Source organism: Aspergillus piperis, assembly GCF_003184755.1.
Source record: "Aspergillus piperis CBS 112811 unplaced genomic scaffold BO85scaffold_8, whole genome shotgun sequence".
In the NCBI taxonomy this organism is placed as follows: domain Eukaryota; kingdom Fungi; phylum Ascomycota; class Eurotiomycetes; order Eurotiales; family Aspergillaceae; genus Aspergillus; species Aspergillus piperis.
The window spans coordinates 1134188-1148316 of NW_020291598.1; the positions used below are offsets into that span (position 1 = coordinate 1134188).

Consider the following 14129-nt stretch of genomic DNA (forward strand, 5'->3'; position numbering starts at 1 on the left):
GTTATGGTGCATAGGTTGGGTATTGCTTCGTCTGGAGAGTTATTGTTATAAAACAGACGTTAAGACTTGAACTTTTAGGGTGATGTAGATCCCATTCCATATGACAATATGTGTAGTATAGTACAATGCAAAATCGTTGCGCAATATGAACCCGGACTCAGATACATGATCTGATCAAATGAAAGCCGCTGGATGCATGCAATAGTTCACTTCCCTTCACCTCCACCTCTAAGTGGAAATTCACCCACTTCCTCAATCCCATATAGTACACATCCCTTCCCCGCCACATGAGCAGGAATGTCCAATAAATTCGACAATAAAATTTGAAATCCCAGACTCCAATCGCATACCAATCAATCAATCAATCAAAACGAACCATTCCGCAAAAAAGCCGAATCGAAAACACCAACAGTCCACCTCATTCCCTAGAGATGGATGTCACTCAAGCCAATCTATTCTCCTCAAACTCCACCCCCGAGGTCTTCTCAACATAGTATCCCGGATCGGGCTTGCGCTCGAGATGCACCTCTTGCTTCGTGAGTCGGCGGTCGACTTCCTGCACCTGCACCAATTCCTTGACTTTCATGATTTGACCCGCCACGGACGGCGACACGGGGTGGAAAACGGTAGCCATGCGCTTCTTCAGGCCGAGGGCTTTTAGGACGTCGTTGGTGCGGCGTGGGAGACCGATTGCTGAGCGCATGAGCGTGACACGGAAGTAGCTGCTCATTCTGGCGGTTTGTGGGTTTGTTTGTTTGGTTCGGAGGTACTTGGTAGGAAGGTTTCGGAGGATCGTAACGTAGACGGTCAATGACCCAGCTGGTTTGGAGGATGTGGAGTTGTTCTCTGGGCTTGCGAATGCTGCTCGCTGGGATGCTTTTGCTGTTGATTCCGCAAATTTCCCGATGGCGGTAGCGTAGCTGGGCGGGGAGTCACGTGGTGGATGTGTTCTGCCGGTTGGAGGGTTGGCGGGCGGGAAATGCGGGTGGCATTTACTACTTAGTATGCTTGCTATGCTACTTACCTATTCGCTGTGTATCTTTGTAACGATTGTCATTTTGGAACATTCTTTGGCTCGGTGAGCCATTGGTGAGTTTGTCTCTCGTTTTCATGTTGGGGAGGCTATCGTGCTAATGATTCGAATGGTATGCAGATATACCCCGGAGCGCTGCGCGTTTAGGAGGGGATAATTGCTGCTAGCTTATGGTCTAGTTGTTACTATAGCTAACCACCATCGGTCGGTTGATTGGACTATACTTGTTGGTGGTGTGATAATACCCGGTCTGCTTCATCTCTGTACTTGCGGTGATACGGACTCGTTGAACGACTATACCGTGAGCTTCGGGACTGCGACAGCTACAAACCATGGCGCGAGACGACAACGGAACGGTGGCCATGCCCCGTCTAGAAGACATCCTCCGCCACCCCGAAGACCTCGACAAGATCATGGGTCTGAAAGCCGAATACTCGCGCAAGAAAGCGGCTGTTGATTCTCAGCTACGGGAAGGTCTGCGCGACCAACTGGAGACCGTGCAGCGCAGCATCAACGCCCTCACGGAAGGACAGCGACAGGTGTCCAAGACGAAAGACGAGCTACAAGGAATCGACAAGCTATGCGCGGAGTCGCAAACGAGCGTGGAGGACTTCTCGCAAATTGACAAGCTGGCCAAGGTGCAAAGGAACTTCGAGGCCACGTTGGCGATGAAGAAGGGGCTGGAGGAGTTCAGTGAGAACCTGGCGGCGGTTGAGGATCTTCTGCGCGAGGATGATGAGGATCTGGAGAATCAGCCCAATTTGCTAAGGGCTCATATGCAGATTTCGAAGCTGCGCGATTTCAGAGACGAGGCGATGGATCAGATACGCAAGGCGCAAGATCCGAGTAGTGAGGAGACTCTGGCGGATTACTTCCAGGGGTTGGATGGGGTGGTTGATTGGTTTGATGATCACCTTGGTACGGCGTGCATGAACTTGATCCCGCTGGTGCAGTCGGATAACCCTGGGATGGTGGTCCGGCTGGCGGTTGTGGTCATGAACGAGGAGAAGAATGATCAGACAGTGCGGGCGTTGCAGGAGGCGCAGAAGGATCACCAGGACCTCGCAGATCGCTTCAAATCAATGAACGTAGGACCGAAGACGGTTCGAGGATACAAGGAGAAGTTCCTGCAAGCTATCGAGTTCTACGCGCAGAACCAGTTCGAAGCCACCAAGGAGGACTTCCTGGCCGAGCCGGACAACCTCGACAAGAACTTCCGCTGGTTCTTCAATGACCTCTACACCGTGCAGCAAGGTATGCAGCCGCTAATGCCGAAAAAATGGAAGATCTACAAGACCTACACGGAGATCTACCACCGGATGATGCACGACTTCTTCATCGGGCTGATCAACGACCCCGAACTACCCGCCGACAACCTCCTCGCCATCATCCACTGGACGGAGAAATACTACAAGAAGATGAACAAGCTCGGCTGGAAACAAGCCGACCTCAAGCCCAACATCCTGGACGACCGCGAACCCGAACTCATCCGCCAATGGCAAAACATCATCATCCGCGCCGTGGAAGACTGGACCAACCGCATCACCGAAACCGACCGCAAGGGACTCGTCGAACGCATCCCAGACTCCCTCGACACCAACCCAGAAGGCTGCTTCCGCACCAAAACCCTCCCAGACATGTGGCGCATGCTACACGAACAGATCATGGCCTCGGGCGCCTCCTCCCGCACCGACGTCGTCGAGGGCATTATCGACGCCATGTTCCGCGTGCTCAAAGCCCGCCAAGTGGCCTGGCAAACCCTCATCGACGAAGAATGCGCCAAATACAAAGCCCCCGGCGGCGACCTCCTCGACGGCCTACAACTCCTCCAGGACTGGCTCGTCGCCGTCGCCAACGACCAAATCGCCTGCATCGACGACAACGAAGAAACCGGCCAACTGGGCTACCTTAGCCGCTTCAAACGCGACTTCGAAACCATCGTCGACCCCAAGTACATGGCCTCCCGAGCCATCCCCGAACTCGACGCCCTGCGCGACGGCTACGTCGATCTCAGCACCCACTGCCTCACCCAGTTCGTCGAACTCATCTTCGCCGTCGACTTCCGCACCACTATCCCCGACTTCTTCACCCAGAAGTGGTACGGCGATTTCGCTGTCAAGCGCATCACTTCGACCTTCGAAGACTACATGGCTGATTACTCCCCCGTCCTGCACCCCTCTCTTACGGATATCCTGGTCGAGGAACTCTCCGACGAGCTCCTCGTCAAGTACCTCTCGTCTGTGCGCAACAAGGGCGTCAAGTTCCGCCATAATACCGATCCGTACACGGATAAATTCAAGGATGATGTCCTTACGGTGTTTGCTTTCTTCCAGAATTATCCGGATTCGTTTGCCGGTACGATTAAGATGAAGTGGCGGTTGGTGGATTGGTTGGTTAGATTGTTGGAGTCGGAGAAGGGCCCTGCTCTCGTCGCTGTCTATGAGAACTTCAAGACCGAGTATTGGGATTTGCAGCTCTCGTGGGTTGAGGCTGTGCTGAGGACGAGGGATGATTTCGAGCGCAGTATGATCAGTGCTGTTAAGGCCAAGGCGGCCGAGCTGTCTGTGGAGAGGGGGATGGAGACGTTGATGAGTAAGGTCAGGTAGTTGGGGTGGGTTATTGGTATGGTGGTTGAGAGTTGTCTTTCAGCGTGGTGTTTGGCGTTTTATCTACTCTTGTTACTTTTTACACATCATTCTGGTTGTAGACTATGTATGTACATGCTGCTGCTGTTGCTGTCTGCTCTTAGCCAAACATGATCCAAACATGATATTCAAGATATCACGAACCGAACAGCAGACTCTTCTCCGCTACGACGCGATACTTCTCCCCTAGTCGCGCATTCATGCCCTCATCCTTACCATTCAGATCAGGCACGAGTTTCTTCGCGCCCATCTCGCAGATACATACCGACTCGATAGGGAAATCCCTTGCCCAGACGAAGGGCGTGCCTTTCCGTTTGGGAAGACTACTCTCACCCTCTGAGCCTGACCCTGACCCAGAGCCCTCATTCTCAATGACCCCCATACTAGGACCAGTTACAGTCCCAGTACTCTCCACACTCTCTCCAGGAGGCGTATAATCGCGATACCTAGCAAGAATCTCCCTCGCATCAAACGTATACTGCCTCTTCCTCTTATCACCCCTGCCATCACCACCTCTACCTCCTCCTCTCCCACCATGACCACCACCTTTCCCCTTCGCGTAAATAGTATTCACAATCGTAGCATGCAGCAACAACGGCCGTACCTTGGACTTAGACCCGACAGGCGCAGGCGCCATCTCTGCACTATCCCCAGCAGCCAAATCCACCTGCCTCTGCTGCTCCTCACCACCACCTATATCCACCGCCATCTCCGCGGGCTTCTCCGCGGGCTTATCCCCCACCAAAAACCCCTCCTCGAGAAACCTATCCCTCAACTTCACACAAAACGGATACAGACGGTTCGTGGGATCCACGGGCGCAGCATGCAGAACGGTTGCTGCTTTTGCGCGGGGAATGGCGTGTAGGGATTCGAGGGATATGAGGAATGGAGAGACTGGTGCGGTTGGTTCTGATGGTAGTGTTTGTGGTGAGGAGGATTGGGTCTGGCGAAGCATGGCTTCTAGGTCGAGGGAGTGCAGGAAGCGGATTGCTTGGGAGAGACGGTCTGGGGTGGGGAGGCTCATGACGCCGAGGGTGAGGTGGAGGGTGCCGACTGGGCGGTGGGCGGAGGGGGGGATGAGGGGTTGAGGTTGAGGTTGAGGTGCATGTTGGTGGTGTTCATGTCCATGTTCATGTTGGTGTTGAGGTTGGAGAGTTGGGATCGAGGCTTTGAATGTTGCGAGGGAGGATTCGAGTTGGGGGAGGGAGGTGGCGTTGATGAGGGGGAGACAGAGGAAGTGGGTGAGTGGGGGGCGTTTTTCCTTTCTTTGATTGGGATGTGGTCGTGGGTTAGACATGGTTTTGTGGTGGTGGTGGTGATGGTATTGTCGAGAGAGGGAGAGGGGGAGGATGAGCTGCAGATGGAGCTGATGTCGGGGTTGGAATTGCTGTAGTAGTATTGTATGGGTTGCGATGCAGGGTCTAAGTGACCTGCAGGGGCGCATTGAGAAGCTTTATTCAGTAACCATGCGCCGAATGACTCACATAAAATGGAGGAGGTAGTAAGCAATGGACAGAGTGGATGTAAGAAGAAGTAGGATGGAAGATGGATGGATGATGAAGCTGACAGACTAAAAGGTATAGCTCTCTCCACAGCCAATGACAGCCCGCTCCGCTCCGCACTCGATGATGTGATGCCATCACTTCTCTTGTTCTTGTTCTTCTTCTTCCTCTTTTCCCTTTCTTCTTCTCCCACCACCACCACACTTTCAATCAAAATAGCACAATGAATCCAACCATGTACTCCCGTCTCCCCCGAGCAATTCTCTCCCCCGCCGCTGCAACTGTCGCCCGTCCCTCCCTCCGCGTCGGTGCCCGCTTCGCAACAGCAACACCATTCCTGCTCCAACCTCAACCCCAACCCCAACCCCAGCTCCCCCGTCGGTGCTTCCACGCCACCTCAGCTCCCCGTAAAGGCATCTTCCCCGATTCTGCAGACCCTCCAGCTCCGCACCCTGAATCCAGCAATGTCGCCGGCGCAGCCACCCACGTTACCGAGCCTTCCCCGTTGACGGACGCGCAGTACCACGAACACGCGGAACACTACCTGGATGTGCTGCAGTATGAGATCGAGAAGGTCCAGGAGGAGGGATCGGACATTGAAGCTGAATATAGTGTTCGTCCTTCCTCGGTTTCCCATGATACTCCCGAGTAACGTTACCGAAGAGAAAGAAAACATTTCAACTGACAAATGATGGATGATGAATTACAGGCCGGCGTCATGAACATCAGCGTCCCCGGGGTAGGCACCTACGTGCTGAACAAGCAGCCTCCTAACAAGCAGATCTGGCTGAGCTCGCCGATTTCCGGCCCTAAGCGGTACGATTGGGTGGTGGAGGGTGATCAAATGCATGAGAAGCAGGAGTCCAGGCCGTTTATTAACGGGCAGTGGATCTATCTCCGCGATGGGTCCAACCTCACGGATTTGTTGAACCATGAGTTGACTCTCAACTTGCCGAAGGATGTGTACAGTGAGGTTCTGGAGTAGGCTGCTGCTGCTGCTGCTGCTGCTGCTTCCTTTCTCCGCACCGGGAGGTGGTTGGCTTTATGTCTACGGGCGGGCGGTTGAAAGATAAGTGTAGGATATGGATTGATGTCTGTGAGTGACTGCTAGTTATCTAGTGTTGTAGTGCCTGGTAGTAGATAATACAGTTCGGCGCGGTACTCATTGCGTAGAGTACTTGTGCGCAGATAATATAGTATATATCCAAGTGGTATCTTAATCCATTCTTTCGACGTTGACTCATTCAGCCTGCGCTGTAACGCAGATTTAGATATCTTGCGTCCCATGCGCCCGTGTTATACTGGCGCGGCATCGGCTCTGCGCCTGCGCTCGCTCTTCAGCGCAGCAAGCTGCATATCGTATGTTGAGTGGCTACTGCTCAAGCCATGACATCACCCACCGATATCAACATCGAGCGACGTCTTCGTAGTCGATACACACATCTCGCAGCGAACACTTTGTCGCAAAGCACACTCGTCGTTTGTTCGAGGTATATCGGAAAGCATTCGTCCGCGAGCAATCCAATCCGATCCAATCCAAACCCAATGTAGAGAATACCAATATCAAATCAACTGAATCGGCTTAACCCTAAGCGATAATTCCCAACATTTAAGCCTGAACAGCAACAGCCGCCGACCCGTTCTTATCATCACCGTCCTTGGGAAGATCGGCCTAGACGCAAACCCCCGCATCATCAGCATAACAGTTCCCGATTATACATAGCGAATTCTCAAGAAACAAGACGGAAAGGGGAAAGAAAGAAAGAAAGAGGGGGAAATTACCGCATCAAAAATCACTCTGATCATCAAACTACAGCTGGGACAAACACCAATATCCTCGCCGTCACGGAGATCATCGACGGCGATTTCGAAGCGGTCGCCACAGGGACACGGGTAGTGGTAGATCTGGAGAACCGGGTCGAAGGTCATGTCTTCGATTTCGATCTCGTCGTAGATGGAGATGGAGTCGTCGGCCATTTTTTCTTCTTATCCCTTTTAATTTATGGGGTTTTGCTTGTTTTCTGAGGGGGAATAGAAATAGAATATTGGGGTGGTGTGGTTCCTGAGTATAAGAATTAAAGTGGGCTACTATCGTTATCAGTGAGTGGATGGCAAAAAAGAAAACTTTTGGCGGGAGGGGTCAGGTGATTGCGGGGTTGGTGATTGGTTCGTTGTTTAGCTGTATACTACTTAAGTACTTTAGTCGTACTAGTTAAGATATAAGGTAATGTTATTATGTATCAATTGGCGTATGTTCGTGTCAGGGTATCTATCATAAATTAAGTCTATACATTCAATCGCTCGATCTCCAACCTCACATCCTCTACCTCCTGTATCAACGATCCATATTGTCGCGCAAGCTCCTTCATCGGTCCGCGCCCGGCTCTATCAATATTACTCTCGTAGTCCTTCAACTCCTCCAAAGCCGTAGCACGTCTTTCCTCCAGCCGTTGCCTCGTATTCTGAAGGTGCTGATAATACCGTTGCAGCGCATCCACGACCTCCGGTGTATGTATCGTCGCGACTATATCCAGTTTCGTAAGACTGCGGTCATATCATATTAGCCCCTGTTCTCCCACCCCATTCCAATGTAGACATACTTAAGCTTCCCCTCTATTCCCTGCGCCACCGCCAGTAGATGATCCGCCTTCGCCTTCGCCGCCCGGGCCATCGCCCCATGTTTTGCCCGCTCCAGGAGCATCACCGTGCGCTCCAGCACGGCCGCCCGCGTCGCGAGCACCTCCGCCGCCGTCGCAGCCATCCGGGTCCGAGCTGCCGGGAGCTCCGTCAATTGTATCTGACGCAAAGCGCGAATCCGGTCCTCGAGCTGTGAGGCGAGCTGCACCTGCGCGACGGACCTAAGCATAGCCTGGCGATTGCGTGCGCGAGTTGTTCGGGGCGGTTCATTTAGTGCTGATGTAGATCCGGAGCCTGCGGAGTCGGATGATCCTGCGTTGGCGATTGTGCGGAGGTCGGTGAGTGTTGTGGACAGGATATTAGATAGCGGAGTGGCTAGGAGAGGAAAATTGGAGTAGAAGTCGTCGATGTCGGGCGCGAGGAGTAACTGCGCGTCTGTTGCTGCATCGTGGGAGTCGTCGTCGAGCTGGAGCAACTCGGGGGAGGATTCGAGGTAGAGGGTTATGATGGCGATGGGGTCTCGGCACTTGAATGAATCAATCGTTAGCCTGATTCATCTCCCTTGGGTGGGTTGGTGTTGCTAACATCGTCGGGTACTCCGCTGTCCGGGTCGAATGCCAGTCGTCGCAAGGCTTGCTTCTTGATTTGCTTTTTCGCGTCTCGTATCCGACAGGCTTTTACTTCCTATACGGTATGCTAGGGTCAGAGAACCATTCAGAAGTGGATAGCGCGACCTGGTGTTGCGATCATGAGGTGAGACGCACTTCCACAACAGCCTGTCTAGCGGGTTGCGCATCCTGGGCGCGAGTGGAGCCATCGGGATTCAAAAGAGTCGTCGTCAGGTGGGCATAGAGTCTCTTGAATTGAGGGTTGTTGTCAAGAATGACCGGGTCGCATGGCGGGATCATGGTTTATGGCAGGGGCTGCGCGTAAAGCTGTCGCAGGTGGAAGTGCATCATTTACCAACAGGCGGCGGGCAATCGGGCGGCCACCGCCTCATCCCCGTGACCTGGCGATCTACAGTCCATAACATGTGGTGAGAGCATGGTCTACACTCTACAAGAACCATAATGAATAAATATCATATCATAATACAAAGCTGAATTTTCGCTTCCGTTTTCACATTCCTTTCGTAATCATACACGCACCTAGCCTTTCCAGCATGCTTCTCTCCGCATCCGACCCCATCCTCGTTGCTGATGAACTCGACGTCCCTCAGCTCAAAGGAGATTCAACGCAACCTCATCAAAGGGATCATCCGGTTGCGCTGCTGGTCGTCAAACACCCTCCAAATCTCCCCCAAATAGCACCCTATGTACAAGTGCACGGCTCAACACCGATCGCGCTGTCCTCCAACATGGAAAATAAAAAAGAAAATGGGATGAAAACACAATCGCTAGGAACAGAAGTAGAGTGATAGAAGATAAACAAAGCTCATTAGTGGGTGGAAGAAGAAGACCATGGCGTAACACGCAGTGGGAATTAACTACTGAAGTCATGAGGCACAGGCCCAGCAAACAGAAGAACAACATGGCTTGCCAGAGGCAGCAATCATTTACTCCTCCTCGCTCTCCTCCGAATCATCTTCAGAGTCGTCGCTGCTCTCGTTGGCTTCGACCGAGGGCATAGGGTCTGGAGAACGGCCTCCGCCACCACCTTGGAACCGAGACAAGTTGCTTTCGAGCATGTTGATCTGAGCTTCTTGCTCGTACTTGCTCATGGGCTTGTTCTTCTTCGGCTTCGGGGCGGCCGCGTTCGCCGCTGCCGCAGAGGCAGGATCCTCCTCTACCACATGCGGCGCGTTCTTCTTGACAAACCGAAGTAGCATAAGGAGAACGTCGTTAGGAAGCTCATCAATGTCGAGCTCGATTTCAGCCTCTTGGGTACCCTGCAGAACGTGTTAGGCCTTGCATAGAAAGTAATATCACATTAAGCAAATAACTTACCTTGAGGGCAGGGACATTGGTCTGGATGATCTTGAGCGCCTCCTGCATCTTCTTGTCAGGAAGGCTACTGATCCCGTTGGAAATGATCTGCTTCTCGTGGTAGGTGACCCAGTGCTGTTTCTCCGGTTTGGCTGAAACCTTGGTGGTGCTCTTCTTGCTCTCCTTCTTAGCGAGCCCCATAGTGCTAGGCTTCTTACTCTCCTTCTTCGACGGCTTGGTCTTTCCGAGCTTTTTGCTTCCCGGCGGGGTCTTCTTTTTCTTCGTAATAGCTTCGATCTGGCGGGTCATCTCTTCCATCTGCTTCTGCAGCAGGCTGAGCTTCTCGGCATCGTAGTCGCTCTCTTCGGCGTCCTCTTCACTCTCTTCTTCGGAAGACTCTGCGCTGTGATGCTCGACATGCGGCTCATGCTGCTCCAGATAACGTGTCTTCTGAGCCCACTTCTTGTTGAATTCTTCCTCGAGCCGCTGGCCCGCCATGTAGGTCGGGTCGCCCGGGATGTTGAACTTAAAACAGTTCTTCAAGATGAGGCGCATATCTAGCTCAAACTCCTTGGCATTCTCATACTGGCCGGCCCTCAGTTTGCTCTGCACAGTAGAGAAATCCATGGGCTTCTTAATGATACTGTGATACGTAGGAATGTTGAGCGCAACAGGATCAACGGGGTGGTAGAAGGGCATCGCGTATGTGTAGTGCTTCGGCTTGTGCAGCTCGTCCAGTACCTCCTGGCAGAATCTCAGCTCCCACTGGTACTTCTTCTTCTTCGGCTTCGTGGAGTACGGGAGATCGCGCTTCGGGGGGTGGATAGAACGCTTCGGACGCCCGTCGGCATTAGCAGAATCGCGGCGGATCAAAGGAAGGCCTTCCGGACCCAAAGCAAACGTCGTCGCCTGGGGAGAAGCGCCCGTGGCGCGTGCCGTGCTAGGACTCGGAGCGGGGCGGTGATCTCGACGGACTGCTGTCGAAGGCTTAGCAACAGACTTCTTCGGCTTCTTCTCCTCCACCTCATCAGCTCGAGGTAGATTGGCCATCTGCTTATCGAAGGTGATCTTGAGCTTCTGCCCCTCTTGAGCGACAAGGTGGTCGGGACCGTTGAATGTCAGCGCATTCTGCACCATAAGGTTGAAATCATCGATAACGGCCTGTGCAGTCCGATAATTGTTGTTTTTCAACTTCTTCTCAATGGTTCCAAGGTCCATGGGCCGTTTAATGAATTGCGGGTAATGGGGGACATTCAACTTTATGGGATCCACGGGCTCTCTGTAGAAGCGAGAATCGTGCATCCGCTTCAAGCTCTGAATGGACTTGGAGAGGAACTTGTGCTGAACCTTAGTCATGGTCGCTTCTCCATTTGTAGCCCGTTCCGAGCGCGCCTCGCTAGGTGTAGGCAAATCAGGCACCTTGAACTCGGCTGACGCCGCACCTTCCCCTCCGATCTTGGTACGCTTGGCGGCAGGCTCGTCGCTAGGATCACGCTCGCGCTCCCTCGAAACCTTGGTCGGGGAGGCTGGAACATCCGGCGCGTCACGCATCTCTTGATCCACGCTCTGCAGTGGCGGCACCGACGGCGCCGTACTAGCAGCGTCGGTCTGCATTGCGCTCTCAGGCTTCGCATTCGAAGGATGGTGGGGCAGCTCGGTTTTCACAGCGGCAGAATCTTGTGATGGCTGGGCAGTGCTCTCCACTTTAGCGTCGGACGGCGCATCAGTTGATGGCTTTGATGCATCCTGAAGCGCCTGTGTATCTTTAGGCTCGGCGCCACTCGCACCTTCGCCACTAGCCTGTGCAGCCGCAGACGTCTTTTCACTAGCGGTTTCCTTCTTCTCCCCAGTCGCAGCGGAATCCACATTTGAAGGTTTGGCTTCTTCGGACGCGACGGCTGGTTGTGCGGAAGTATCTGCGGTCGGCAAGGATGGACTCTTGGGCGGAGAGGCGGTCGCGGCTACGCCGTTTGTATTGGAGGTAGACTCGGCAGTCGATCCGTTTGCCTTGGCAGGCTTGTTCTCCTCTGTCGGCTTCTCTGCACCGTTGACGGGCGCGTCTGATTTGGCGTTGGCTACAGCATCTTGGACTCTGCGAGGACATTAGTAAACAGACATCGTAGACACAAAACGCGAAAATAACGGAGCATACCCTGTGCGACCAGTATCAGCAGGCGAAACTCCATTGGGCGACGGCGGCAATTGAGGCTTCTCCTCTTTGATCGCAGAGGGAGCCTCGGGAGGCGGCGTCGCCATTTGAGGTCGCTGAATTTTCGATTATGTCCTCCGACGGGACCGGGGGTACAAAAGAATCTAACAGGCAGCGATTCTGGTCGCAGGAGCTGGTCACTGGAATCGGAAAGTTTAGGGAGCGGCAGTAACACAAATCAACTGAATAGGTACTCTCTCTGCGCTAACACAGACTAATGTATGGATTTTCGGTAATCGGCGAGCGACAACAGCTGATTAGATGACAGAAGACACACAAGGGCAGACGGGTGTCTTGCGCGGGCCACAGATGGTATGCGACGCCACGGAAGTTGCAAGAGATACAAGAAAGGATGGAAGATTAGCGCGGGCCGGAGGGGGGTGGAGAATGCGACAGGAAGGAGGAATATTTATATTGCCAAGAGGGCGGCGGGCGGAAGATAGCCTGCAGTCACGTGGTGCGGCAAGTACCGGTGACTAAGCGGGAGGCAAAAGGGTCGCCAGACCGAAGATGGAAACAGACGGAATTCAATGAAAAGAAAGGGACTAGGGGGAAAGTTGCAGGTGAGAGAAGACGAGATAAGGAGAATGTCAGTTGGAGCTCAAATGCTCGTCAATCCACAATCTGCACGTGCCAAGCCGCGATTGCTGCCTGAGGCCAGAACCAGGTGTTGATGCCTGGAAGTAAGAACTGAAAGGGGACTGTGGGAGAAGCGATGAGGAAGGTACAGTGAAGTAAAGTCCGTGTTGTCGGCAACGCGATGGAGTCGTTGCTAATAATATTAGAAGAAAAAAAGGGGAAAGGGGCGGGCCAAAAGTAAAAAATGGAACCCGAATAAGCAGCTGCAGTAGCTGTGGCTGGGATCGAGCAAGCGCGCGACGCGAATGACGCGTGAATAGCGTGTTTATGAAGGAAGGAGAGATGGAGCGCAGTCCAGGGGCAGCCGAGGACACAAAGGGCGGTCGGGGGGCGGGCGTGAATGGCAGGGTAATAAGGAAAGCGTGACCGGCGCGCAGCAGCTCTCAGCTCAGCTCCAGAAACAGAGACTGAGAAAGTCGGAGGGGGTGCTAGAATCCTTAAGTACGAACGGTCGCGTTGCGCCCGTCCGTCCTCTGCCGCTAACTCCATCGGCCACGCTAGTCCCAATTATTCTAGTTCAAGCCATTCCGCAGCCGCTGATTGGTCCAGGGATGACGCGTTCTACGAGATACGAGTTGTTATTGGTTGTAACCAACCCTGGACGGTGGACCCAGGTTCCGGGTACCAAAAGTTCCCTTTGTCGGAAACATCGAAAACAACAAGAGAGGTGTGAGCAAAAAAAAAAAAAAAAAAAGTCTTTAGGTGGTGGTGAAGACAACAACATGAGGTGAAAATGCAACCAGGCATTCCACACCTTCCAAACTTTGGGGGAATAACGATCGGCACAGAGCCCCCATCATCCCATTTTATCGACGAGATGCATCGTGATGATACTGAAGGTGAGTCAGGTCAGATATGACATACCCAAAAATCTGTCAGGCATTCAAGCGGTATAAGAAGTGCATCATGTATCGGGGTGAAGCCTGTTGAGCTGGACGCCGAGCCAGGCTGTGGAGGTCACCAGACCTGATGAAACCCCAGGGTTAGGCCCTGAACCCTCCCTTGCATCGGATCCGGACTAGGTTGGGTGTGCCTGCTGATGTAACCAACCACTCCGGGCCAAAGCTCCGATTCCGATTCCGAATGACAACACCATTTCGCGAGCTGGCCCGCATACCGGTGAAAGGTATCACGTATAAGAGCTGTAAAAGTGGCGGCTGCTGTGGCTGCGGCATTCCCAACTGGCGTTTGATGAGTTACCTTGCTCACAATATTGCTGGGTTGACTGGATGACTCGTCTAGGCAGCCATAGAGTAACGGTGGCGCCTGCTGCCACTCCTTGTTCTGTTGGTCTCGATCAGAAACTACCCCATGTGTGCTCCATTATCTCGGATATGTCTTGTCTCAGCCAGAGCCCCTAACTTTTTGTGGATCAAGACGTGGATACCTGCATAGGTAGCAAGATATGTCCAGATGAAGTGTGAGTCATTCTTCGTATAGTTAACGAGGTCCAGTGCACCCGAGTGCCACCCCCCTCTGTGAGGGATAAGCTAGATGGATCCATGGAAAGAGTCATCAAAGAATGAAATTATAGTTGCG

The 14129-nt window shown here is 53.1% G+C and overlaps 6 protein-coding genes across 6 annotated transcripts; 2 read left to right on the forward strand and 4 right to left on the reverse strand.

Annotated features, from left to right (window-relative positions):
- Positions 1-33: 33 nt before the first annotated feature.
- BO85DRAFT_519957 (mitochondrial 54S ribosomal protein uL30m) lies at positions 34-1112 on the reverse strand (the record flags this gene model as incomplete). Its single annotated transcript, XM_025665091.1, has 2 exons — positions 34-882; positions 1025-1112. The coding sequence occupies 2 exons, from the start codon at positions 1110-1112 to the stop codon at positions 443-445; spliced, it is 528 nt and encodes a 175-aa protein (XP_025516009.1). The 3' UTR covers positions 34-442.
- BO85DRAFT_295045 (SNARE-binding exocyst subunit SEC6) lies at positions 1016-3727 on the forward strand. Its single transcript, XM_025655295.1, has 2 exons — positions 1016-1089; positions 1154-3727. Exon 2 carries the CDS (start codon positions 1366-1368, stop codon positions 3637-3639), a length of 2274 nt encoding a protein of 757 aa, XP_025516010.1. The 5' UTR covers positions 1016-1089; positions 1154-1365; the 3' UTR covers positions 3640-3727.
- BO85DRAFT_449193 (uncharacterized protein) lies at positions 3467-5196 on the reverse strand. The gene has a single exon (XM_025660111.1). The coding sequence runs from the start codon at positions 4973-4975 to the stop codon at positions 3815-3817; it is 1161 nt and encodes a 386-aa protein (XP_025516011.1). The 5' UTR covers positions 4976-5196; the 3' UTR covers positions 3467-3814.
- A 164-nt stretch (positions 5197-5360) lies between these two features.
- On the forward strand, positions 5361-6395 carry BO85DRAFT_449194 (frataxin family protein). The gene is made up of 2 exons (XM_025660112.1): positions 5361-5793; positions 5890-6395. The coding sequence occupies exons 1-2, from the start codon at positions 5404-5406 to the stop codon at positions 6163-6165; spliced, it is 666 nt and encodes a 221-aa protein (XP_025516012.1). The 5' UTR covers positions 5361-5403; the 3' UTR covers positions 6166-6395.
- A 394-nt stretch (positions 6396-6789) lies between these two features.
- dph3 (CSL family zinc fnger-containing protein) lies at positions 6790-7157 on the reverse strand (the record flags this gene model as incomplete). Its single annotated transcript, XM_025663486.1, has 2 exons — positions 6790-6852; positions 6963-7157. The coding sequence occupies 2 exons, from the start codon at positions 7155-7157 to the stop codon at positions 6790-6792; spliced, it is 258 nt and encodes an 85-aa protein (XP_025516013.1).
- Positions 7158-7406: 249 nt separating this feature from the next.
- BO85DRAFT_519962 (uncharacterized protein) lies at positions 7407-8755 on the reverse strand. Its single transcript, XM_025665092.1, has 4 exons — positions 8582-8755; positions 8403-8501; positions 7781-8343; positions 7407-7724 (listed from the first exon to the last, which is right to left on the reverse strand). The coding sequence occupies exons 1-4, from the start codon at positions 8723-8725 to the stop codon at positions 7466-7468; spliced, it is 1065 nt and encodes a 354-aa protein (XP_025516014.1). The 5' UTR covers positions 8726-8755; the 3' UTR covers positions 7407-7465.
- Positions 8756-14129: the final 5374 nt, after the last annotated feature.